We start from the raw sequence: 12,000 nt of genomic DNA, 5'->3' as shown, positions 1-12,000 counted from the left end.
CCTAAAAGCCACACACACTTAGCCTCACATGCGATACCTTGCCAACTACCTGCCAGCTAGAACTGGGCTCCCTTGCAGCTAGATTGTATATGATATATTGTATGCAGTCACTTTGCATACAATGTATCGTGTGCAATCCTATTAATCGCTGCGGGAATATGATGTACTGTATACTTACTGCAGCAGTGATGATCTCCAGATTTATTATTTATTTTATTTACAGTTTCTTATATAGTGCAGCATATTCAGTTGCGCTTTACAATTGGAAACAACAGTGATTAAACAAACTGGGTAGATACAAACTGACATGGAGGTAGGAGGGCCCTGCTCGCAAGCTTACAATCTATAGAATCCGATCCAGATCAGATTTGGTGCGCACAGGACCTTGCATTGGATCGGAATCGTAAATAAGATTTGACACTTTTCACGTGATTTATCGGCACAATGGGTCTAAATTGTGTGAAAAGGGATCAAATCGCAATAGTGTATGGGGGACTTTACTCTAACCCTAAACTTAACCCAAGCCCATACCACTGCCGTTTCAACTCGGCTGTCGATATTCACATTATGTCAACATTCTGTAATTGTTTATATTGTGAATGTTTACATTATGAGTGTTTATCAAATTTACAGATGTCAGTCATACAGGAGCCCATACACGGTCCGTTTAACGGATCCGTTTGGGACTTAAAAAGCACACATCGTGTCGAATCACATCCCTAGTGCACGCACTGCGATCCGATACGATGTGTACCTAGTACAGAAAGTATGTATAGCACATACTTTTTGTACCGTACTATGTGATGCGCGGGAGCGCGCATCGCATAGTACAGAACGGAGCCGTACACAACGGACCGTGTATGCGCTCCTTACCACTTTGCAAACAATACTGCTATTATTATTATTATTATTATTATTACTACTACTACTACACTACCATTATTATTATTATTATTATTATTATTATTATTATTATTATTATTACTACTACTACTAACACTAGTATTATTGTTGTTGTTGTTATTATTTTTATAATAATTACTACTACTACTACTACTAACACTTCTATTATTATTGTTGTTGTTGTTGTTGTTATTATTATTAGGTGCCACAAAGTGTACATTGCATAGTAAAGGTCAGTAGACTTTAAAACATTGCAAGAGTAAACATACTGTAACAGAGTAAAATGGCATCAGATCAGAGTAGAGCCGGCCCTGGGCATAGGCAAACTATGCAAATGCCTAGGGCTTTGAGAATAATGAGAGGCATGCCGTTCCTACCTCCAAGTCTGTGTGGCATTATGTGTATAAGGGTGTTACTAATGTTTGCCATAATGTGTAAGATGCATTACTGTGTGTCCTTTTGTGTATGTGTTGATAATACTGTGTGGCATTATGTGTATAAGGGTGTTATTAATGTTTGCCATAATGTGTAAGATGCATTACTGTGTGGCCTTTTGTGTATGTGTTGATAATACTGTGTGGCATTATGGGCCTTTTTCTAGTTCACTCTTAGAGGCAAATTCCTTCTCAGATGGACAAAACCATGTGCACTGCAGGGGGGGCAGATGTTACATATCAGATAGAATTAGATTTGGGTGAGTTATTTTGTTTCTGTGCAGGGAAAATACTGACTGCTTTATTTTTACACTGCAATATAGATCATACTTTGAAGAAAAATCCCACCCAAATCTAACTCTCTCTGCACATGTTATATCTGCCCCACCTGCAGTGCACATGGTTTTGTTCATTTGAGAAGGAATTTGCCTCTAAGAGTGAACTAGAATAAGGCCCTATGTGTATAAGGTGCATTACAGTGTGATGTAATGTGGATAAATGACACTACTGTGTGGTGCAGTGAGAATAAAGAGCAATGTAATTCAATAAGCAGCAATATTGTGTGGTGTGGTGTAATGTCAATAAGGAGAAATGGGTAGGGGTGGAACTAGCTAGTTGGTAACCAACCAAAATCTTGCCTAGGGCATCAAATTAGCTAGGGTCCGGCTCTGGATCAGAGCATAAGTAAATATGCAGCATAAGTAACAAACATTTCACAATAGAGAATGGGTAGGACATATAACTGGACCTATGAGCATACTTGCCTATCGATCCAGAACGGACGGGAGCCGCCCCCGGGAAGGTGAGCAAGTCCCCACTGAAACAAATACCATATTTCGTGGGTCCGCGGTGAGCGGCAGGGCTAAAATTACGTCAATAGCATCATTTTGTGTCATTTTAGCCCCTCCCCCAATCAACGGACCCATGAATTACAGCGTTTCACTGTCATGGGTCCTGACATGTAGAATCAGGGCTCCTCTCCGGGCTTCTCGCAGGGAGGAAAAAACAGGCAAAGTAGGCAAGTATGCCTATGAGTCACTAATGGAAATAGATTCAGTACTCAGGGGTAAATGTATGAAGCTTGGAGAAGTGGTATCTAGCTCCATAAAGAACTTTATGTGCAAGTTGATAATGCACCAGCCAAATAGCTCCAATATGTAAATTGCCAGGAGCTGATTGGCTGGAGCATTATCACCTTGCACATAAAGTTCTTTATGCGGATAGATACCACTTCTCCAAGCTTCATACATTTACCCAACAGAGCTTAATTCAGATTTGTATGTGAACTCCATGGTTTACAGTATGTACAAATCAGATGTTTAGGGGTTTGTGCAGGTGTAAGACCAGTTTTGTGCATGTGCATGTTACAAAGTCGCTCATGGCCCCCTGCCAGCTACAGCATGTTTGACTGAGCGGGGGCAGCAACTGCGATCCTTAAGCAATGCAAATGCAGGAGGAACTGCGTACCACCCCGGCCTGCATTTCTGATCGAACTACGATGCAATGTTAATCATTCTACTGTAAGTAAATCATTACTATTGCCAAACAATAATTACTATAGTAAGCTTTGTCTAGATGCAAAGAATATAATATCATTGATTGATTTTTTTTTTTACATATTTTATCATTAGAATGTCATTGAGAGTTTATTAGATCTATTGAGCATAACATCATCTCTGTCCCTGTACACCTTCATATAAAATGATAACCAAGGCCCTTATTCTGATCGGTGCGGATATTCCCGAATTCTTACGGTGCGGTCCGCACGCCACGGTGTGCTGCCGCGTGCGGCCATCGTCCGTAGAAACGCCCACGTGTCCTCCGCATTCGGACGGACTCACTCTTTAAGAACAGGGCGTGTTTACGGACGACATACAAACCATGCGTGTGCGGGAGAAACACTCCGATTCTGCACGGTATTACAGAGTATTACAGAGTATGCACGGGAATACCGCATCCAAACGGGAGTCAAGCGGTGCTTCCACACGTAAGCGGAGTATTTACGCCAAACAACCCAACTATTATGTCTATTCTGCAATACATCACATGACCCACTTATTCAATTACCTATCCTCATACAAAAATGCTTATTTGGAATTGGAATCAATTAGATGCAGTGGCATTGACTGTGAAATGTATATAAATAAATTTATTTACTTTACAAAAATTGTGTGGTTTCATTAGTACATGTCGAATACACATGTGTATTGCTAGTATTAATATTCAGTCATGTCCATTGTTAGCAGGTTTAAAGTGTGTGACAAGTACAGCATATGTGGGTGATTAGTAAGGTTTCCTTGAAGCAGCAATGTTTTCAATTAAAGCACTGACAAGCGTCCTATTAGTGAGTAATGAGTAAAGGAGTCGATTCTATTGGGTTCAGGTGTTAATGCTTGTAGTCATTAGGCGGTCCGTTCGCCTACCGCAGGAACGAGTGGTGTCCGCAAAGCAATAGTAGCCTTTTGGACACCGCACATTTCTTCCCTTTTTGTTCGCGTGCATTCGGAGTGGTATCCGAATGCACGCCCCCCAACATAAGTGTACTCCCCCGTGTCCGCCCATGTTTCCGCCCCGTTTTGCCCACTTTGAAACTACGCCCATGTGTCATTCCGCATGACGCCCATAATACGCCCATATTTCCCGACTGATTGCGGTGAACAGTTTTGTACGGGATTTGCCCGAACAGGTACGGAGTCAAGGCGTGGCACATGCGCGTTGCGTTCTCCACGCATGCGCAGACGCCGTAAAGACGCGATCCGAAAGTATGCGGAAAAGTACGCGTCAATCAGAATAAGGGCCCAAATAGGACATACAGTACAGGTTGCGTACCCCTTATCCAAATATAACTTATCCAAATTATTCCAAAAACCATACATTCAAGAAAGTGGGAAAAAAAAATTCTGCTTAATTTCCACAATTTACTTGTTGGCTACTAGCGTAACGTGACCAAGATTATGATATAGATTTTAACATTACACTAGCATACACCACAGCCTGACACCTGATCACAGCTGTAGGAAGTGTAAGTGGTAAGGGGGCCGCACTCACCTTTAGGGGCCTGATCTCCCTAGTTTCAGTGTCCCATTTGAATATGATTTTTGTTGCAGCACGGGGCAGTATATTGGGGCCCTTCCAAAACTTGGGTACTCATCAACGAACAAATTTCTGGGCACACATCTATGCAAATATAAAAGGTACTTATATGTTAGTTGGGCGCCTACTATAGTTTGTACGCTCATATCCCCACTATCCATGTCGGCACGGAGTTGATTTAATATAGTGTGGCGAGCGTAGCGAGCCCCGCAAGGGGAAGCGGAAAACTAAGCAAATAGCTTAGTGGGCGCCCAACTAACATACAAGTACTATTTAAAATTATACTGCAATATAGTAGGGGTTTCCGATTCCATACAAATTTCTACATAGGAATTTATACTCTTTAGTACTAGAGTGTCATATTTTGAACCTACAAAACCCTTTCCTGGTGTTTAAAGACTGCAATGCCGACTTGCAGAGCCTACAGACACTGCCTCACCATTGGCTGCACCATTAAACTTGCAGGTGTCATTTATAGAGGTGCTATTTATCTATCTGAGTACAGCCTCCTATGTGAGCATGTGTGTCTCTGTTGGCGACCGCTTGCATAAGATGCAACATTTCCATGAGTGCTTAGTGGACCTCAATCAGGTCTGGTTGTAACTGCGCCCAGTGCCATAAAGTCCCAATTATCAGTACTGCATGTGCAGCATCCATTCTGTACAAGTGTGAACAAATTAATTTCTAGCTACGACTATGGTGGTCAGGTCGCCAAGTAGGGACACGTTGTTTGGCTGTTGATATTGGGATTGCATTTGCTTTGATTGGATTGTTCAGGTGATGGACGGCTAACCAAAGCGAATGCAATCCCAATATCAACAGCCAAACAACGTGTCCCTACTTGGCGACCTGACCACCATAGTCGTAGCTAGAAATTAAATGCTTGTAATGTCTTTATGTAATATATGTAATGTCTCCCTCCCCCCCTTTTCATCCCTGCTTGATGCTGCACTGTAATCCACAAAAAATTCCTAGTGTGCGCAAGCACACATGGCCAATAAAGTTGATTCTAGTACATCCCGCCCTCTATCTATTATCTTCTATAAGTTGCTAAATACATTAGAAGTAGAATTGGTTGCTATTGGCAACATCCCATCTTCAATATAAATTATATCTTAATAAATAAAACCCTTGATACATCTGGCCCACACTGTCCCCAGTTCTTACTATGCAACATTACTAAGGGGAAAATGCGGTAAAACTCCCATTTTCCTAGGGTATCGCCACCTTTGGGTGGTGATACCCTATAGAAGCCTGTGGGCTTCTTTTCGCTGCCCGACGCCTCCACCGTAAACCCGCCAACCCCCCTGTCTCCCTCCCTCTGGCTTACCTCCTGGACCCAGAAGGTAAGCCCTTCCTCCCCCTAGTAAAGCAGCCGGACGTCCTTCCGGCTGCAGGGGGGAGGAGGAGGTGCCGGGGACAGCCTGCTTAGCTGTCCCCGGCGTGAGGGGAGAAGCAGGCTGCAGGAAGATGACGGAGACCCCCTGCACACCACACTACAGGTATCGCGGTGGGTCTATGCGGTGGCATCGCGGCGGGCGGGTGGGGAAGGGCGGTGATGTATTTTAATACATCCTGCCCAGAATCTGATTGGTTGCCATAGCAACATCCTATCTTTAATAGCACTCCCATTTTAGTAAATAAAACCCTGTGTGTCATAATATAAATTGCGGTTACTGTGTGGCATAATGTGTACTGGCAGCCCTAAAATTTGCTATCATGCAAACTAGGGAAAGACGATGGTCATATAATAAACTAGGGCACTGGTATGGTGCAGGACAAAACTAGGGCACATTATGGGGCATAAAACTAAGAACTTGGTCTCTAATGAAGTATTGGCACAGGGGCCCATTCAATATGTTGCTATGGGAAACACAAAGTTCTGGTTACATAAAACCCGCGTAGAGGGCAAACAAACTCTTAATTCTGGGAAATCAAAAACAATATTTCATATGGATCTGTAGTACGTCCATTAAGCCTCTCGGTGTCACTTCTCCACATTGCTTTGGCGCTGAAATGTTAATCGCTCCGAGTAAATCATTACTTTTGCCAAACAATAGCTACTTAGCTTTGATTTATTGACATATTTTTCCCCATAAATGCAATGTTCTCTAGTAAAAGGGTACTTATGTAGTAACTGGGCTGCCGATTTCTAAATCGGGTCGGATCGGGAGATCGCATCGCATCGCATGCGACCATGCGATTCGATGCGATGCGATGCGATGCGATGACCCGATTTTTCCATAGGAATCAATGTTAAAATGGACTGAGTCCATTTTAACATGGAATTCAATGGGAAAAATGGGTCCTTTTCATACCCCTACTATCCAAGTGGGCATGGAGTTGGATATAAACCTGTGGCGAGCGTAGCGAGCCACCGAGCCCGAAGCGTGGCGAGCGAAGCGAGCCCCGCGAGGGGACGAATACCGTCCCCTCGCGGGGCTCGCTTCGCTCGCCACGCTTCGGGCTCGGTGGCTCGCTACGCTCGCCACAGGTTTATATCCAACTCCATGCCCACTTGGATAGTAGGGGTATGAAAAGGACCCATTTTTCCATAGGAATCATTTTAACATTGATTCCTATGGAAAAATCGGGTCATCGCATCCGATATCGGATGCGATATCGGATGCGATGCGATGCGATATCGCATCGCATCGCATCTGATTGTATGCCTTAACTTAAGGCATACAATCAAAAAATCGGCAGCCCAGTTACTACATAAGTACCAGTAAAAGTTTACTAGCGCTAGTAAGAATAACATAATCTCTGTCCATTAATACTTGCCTAGGAAATGATTAACAAATAGGACATAATGTATTGTATATTCCATATTTTGAACCTACTTTCACAATGTACTTGTTGGCCACTAGTATAACATACCCAAGATCATGATATACTGTCTTTCAACATACAATAGTACACAAAGTATAAGTGCAATGGGGTACAGACCTGTGGCACCAAGACTTTCTTTCAAATGTCTAGTTACAGCTCTGAGCAAGAATCAACACATAATAAAATAGTAGGTTTTAACATTGTATAGAGGTGTATATAAGAATTTATACATTTAGTAGTGGAGTTTTCAATTGTCATATTTTAAGCCTGCATTAACCTACATTTAAAGGTATGAACTTACTATAAAAACAAATAAAAAAAACTATGCAATTAAAAGTATAATAAATGATGTGGATCTCTAAACCCTGAGACTCTATGGGCCTTATTCTGTTTGGTATGGTGGGACCGTATACGGGCGGATCGGTTTTTTTTTCATCTGCGCATGCGTATCTTTCGCAATGCGCATGTGTAGCGACCTCACACCGCTCCCGGACGGGTCTATCCGTGTGAAAAAACCTGTCCGCAAGAACATGGTCATTGTGGGTGGCATGTGGGCATTTTTATGGGAGCGGCCGGAATAATGAGGAAAACTGGGCGTAAACATGGGCGTACACAGGGGTGTGCACACAAAATGCACGGTGCCATAACCGCCTCGATCGGCGAATGCACCGTGCATTTTGGCCCAAAAACAGGCGGACGCAAAAGATAGCTCCAGACCACCCCTAGAGATACCGTATGAGAGCGGACGCCTGGGTCTGCTAATTAACGCTGATTACTAGTCAAACACATACTGTACAACTGAATGTAATAAGCAATGTTGCAGGCTATTAAGTGAAAACCATTATTTAACTACCTACAAGCCACACACAGCCCTCAAACACATTGGAAGCATATCTTTGTACACTTCTCAGCATGTAAAGGTTGGTTTAATTTTAGCTAATATTCATTCTATGACCTGGTTATATATGTCAAGGTAGTTATTTTATAACCATCTACACCCATTCAGAAAGTGTTTTTGTATACTTTAAAAAGCAGGACACCCACTGTAACACAAACATACCAGTTTTTTATTATGAAAAAGACACATAAACCACGTCTAATGCTGTGTACACACGGCCCGATTTCCTTTCCGATGTTGACAATATAGTCAACATCGGATCGGCATCGGATCAACATCGGATGCAGATCGCAAGGGTTTTAACCCTTGCGATCCCAATCCGATCCTGATGCGCGTTCACGTATCGGAAGCCAGAAAGTCTTGGCTGCCTTGTCTATATAGTGCAGATCTGCACTATATAGTCAAGATAGGATGCAAATCGGATGTGCCTTAAGATCCTATCCACGATCCTATCTGATCAGATCGTGGATAGGATCTTAAGGCACATCTAACGTGTGTACACACCATAAGAGCAACAAGGATGTTTTTGGACTCAATTTCTACTTGCAATGGTGGAGCAATGTCCTAAGGCCATGGCCACTGTTTTGCACACAATCTGTATATTTTTGCCCAACAACATACATTATGCACTTTCATATCTGCTATGAATTTGTATGTGCTACCAAGCACACATGCCACCAAGCACATTATTGCAATCACATATCTCTAACAAAGGATCCCAACATCTGCCTATCACACTCTAAAGTCTTATTTTGAACAATATTAGAACATGTTTGCATGTGGCGTACGCTCAGATATACGGAAGGTGTCGGTGGGAAAACGGACTAGATCCGTCCGTGCACTGTGGCGTACGCTCTGATGTACGCCAGGTATCGGTGGCTAAGAGGGAGATCCATCCATATACGGTGGTGTACGCTCAAGTGTACACCACTCCCCATTGTCGGTGTCTGTGACCGTCCGTGTGCGGCTGTTCTGTGGGCGGACTTACGCTCACCGTGAGCGTACGGTAAACGTACGGTGTGACGGACCGTAAGTACGTTTCACCGTACCAAACAGAATAACTCCCAATATACCTAGTTTTTGCACCCTGTTGAAAATAAAATGATGGCATTGAACTGTTGGCTACTATGCCAATCTGGCATCTTTTATTTGAGTGCCGCCATGTAGGGTTTGAGATATATATATATATATATATATATATATATATATAGTGTAGTAATTAGAGGACAGCTGTAGAACACAGCGTGCTCTAGAGCTGTTTCGGAAAGCCAGTGTTCGTCATCAGGAGTAGATAGATAGATAGATAGATAGATAGATAGATAGATAGATAGATAGATAGATAGATAGATAGATAGATAGATAGATAGATAGATAGATAGATAGATAGATAGATAGATACTGTATATACCAAGATCATATATTATTAGTATTATTATTTTATTATAATATATTTATATTCATAGCTATATAGTAATAATAGTTATAATACCTAATTAAGGTCTGGAATTGGAATTGTGTTCCAGGCCATTGCACCACAGATTGTCCTAGATGTTCAACACTGCCAAGTGTGTCAAATGCTTAAATAGATCACACCACTACCCCACCAGAGGACTAGGTACCATTTCTTGAGGTTTTTTTTTTATCCAGTTAAACATATTCTGCGAAACCCCTTTCATATATTTATCAAATGTATCTGTAACCATGTTCTGCTGTTACTGTAAAGATTCTCTAAACAGTTCGAAACTGCCATACTATTAAAGAATTGTGCACACTTTCCATGTTCTGTCTCTTACAGGTTTCCTTGCACCAAAAATTCAATTTTCAAACTCCAATTATTGGTTTTTATAAAAAATTGGATTATACATTTACTGTACCTGACTCATCATACTCAAAAGATGAATTCTCCTTCCCAAGTTTCTTAACACTCTTTAAGGTGACTGACATGGTGCTTCTTCTTTTAGACCAGCCCCTGCAAAATGATTTTAAAATGTCTAATGAGAACCTCTCTATGTATACAGCATACTCTCTTTTAAATGTGTTGGAATTTTTAGTAATGAGGTCAATCACTTTTTCATTGTTTTTTTTTTATTATTTACATTTTTTTTTTGTTTAATAGCACCCTACAGTGGAAATGAGAGAGAGACATAACCCTCAAGTTTATTTATTGATTTGCTTCTGTGAAAAACATGTATTTTCCATGCATACAATTAAAAAAAAAAAAACAGAACCATCATTAAATTGCACCTGCACCCCTCCTTACATCTGATAAGGTTTCACTTTACTATATATGAGGACAGTTGCCTCCCCATTGCATGTGCAGAAGATAACAAAGTATCTGCCACATTATGCCATACCTCTGGAGATGTGTCTCAAAATATGGCGTTGGCATAAAGGCATGAGTGAGCTTCTGTAGTCTATATATATATATATATATATATATATATATATATATATATATATATATATATATATACATATACTATAGTACAGTATGTTGGCCATTGCCCCGTTAGACCTTCATTTGTTTCTTCTTATTCTTATAACTTATTGCTCTTTGACATATGGAATTTGTAATTAACTAGAGGTTTTGTGGATTTTGTTGTATGCTCTAGTCAGGGGAAATCATTACTTATGCTCTATTTTTAAGAATGCATTTGAAATTAATTACTGCAGTCCCCAAAATCCAAAATAAAAGCAATAGCAATAAACAGGACATACAGTAGATATAATAAAATTAATAACTTCATTTACCAGAGCAGCAATGGAGTCCAGTCCTCAGTTACAGAATCCTGCTGTATTGGGATCGTTGTACGTCCATAACAAGTGCTTACATCGAGTGAGAGGACAGTATTAAAAAGTGAAGTTTTAAAGGGTATACTGGATGTTTGCACAAAGGTCAGTGGCCGGGCGAACGCCGCTCTCGCAGTTCAATGACTCCCATTGCCTGCAAGGTGAAAATCACTGTATGGACATTAGGCTTTGAATATAGATTTCCAACAAGTTGAAGTTTATTGTAAAAGCACCAAGTTCATATCTGAGACAAAACATTCACTAGTACAATACTGATTTTACTTGAGTAAAGGTTTGACCTCAGTTGCATCGCCCCAGTTGTATAAACGACTCTTTATTCAGCCAGGAGGCTATCATTGGGCAAACCTTGCTTGCAAAAGGCCGTTTATTTTCTTTTTGCATCAAACTAAAGATATGATGGATTGCACATATAAAAAACTTACCTGGTGTGAATGCAAATATGTGTAATGCACTTGTCTAGTCTATTACTTACTTGAATTCATTATCAGCATTTCAGCCTTTTAATTTGATACATTTGATTTGTGGGTACACTTAGGGGTTCTTGGCATAACATTGGTCTCTTTGCAGGTTCCGTTGCATGCACTATGTAATCCATTTGCTTGTGGAGTTGGATCACCGGGTGATTCTGTTTTCCTTTAGTCCTCCGGACCCAATAATAGCTTGTTCCATGTAGGAGACATGCCTAGACTACCGAAGCAGTATACAGACTGTTGGCTTCAATTCTCTGGACTTCCACTAACCCAGACCGAGAATATGTGGTACTAAAAATGCAGAACTGGAACTTACTCGTGTGCCAAAGAGGTTGGTTACTACTACTAGGAGGCAGATGGAGTCTGGAGACCATCTCCTAGAGAAGGACCTGCCAAAGAAGAAACATTTTTACACAAGTGTTGTTTATATTAATGTATAAATTACTCTGGTGATCACTTCTGGATCCTTGGTGGCAGTTACTGCAATATTTAATGGGGTAAATAGGTTCTATCTGTGTATGGAGGTACTCCGAAGTTGCTTATACAGCACAAAAGCAAG

General features: G+C 41.2%; 1 protein-coding gene across 1 annotated transcript in view; it reads right to left on the bottom strand.

Moving 5' to 3' along the window:
- Positions 1–10,982, bottom strand: part of LOC146020635 (bile salt export pump-like) — a 66,663-nt gene extending 55,681 nt beyond the window's left edge. Inside the window, exons 1-2 of the mRNA XM_083153894.1 lie at positions 10,912–10,982; positions 10,035–10,129 (exon numbers count right to left, since the gene is read on the bottom strand). Coding sequence (XP_083010020.1) covers positions 10,035–10,104 — 70 coding nt within the window. The 5' untranslated portion in view covers positions 10,105–10,129; positions 10,912–10,982. The remainder of the gene's footprint in view (positions 1–10,034; positions 10,130–10,911) is intronic.
- Between the last annotated feature and the right edge of the window lie 1,018 nt (positions 10,983–12,000).

The sequence above is a fragment of the Crinia signifera genome, chromosome 7 (genome assembly GCF_055691185.1).
Source record: "Crinia signifera chromosome 7, ASM5569118v1, whole genome shotgun sequence".
NCBI classification, from domain to species: Eukaryota; Metazoa; Chordata; class Amphibia; order Anura; family Myobatrachidae; genus Crinia; species Crinia signifera.
The sequence above is the reverse complement of the archived record's forward strand: the minus strand, read 5'-3'. Positions and strand labels throughout refer to the sequence as shown.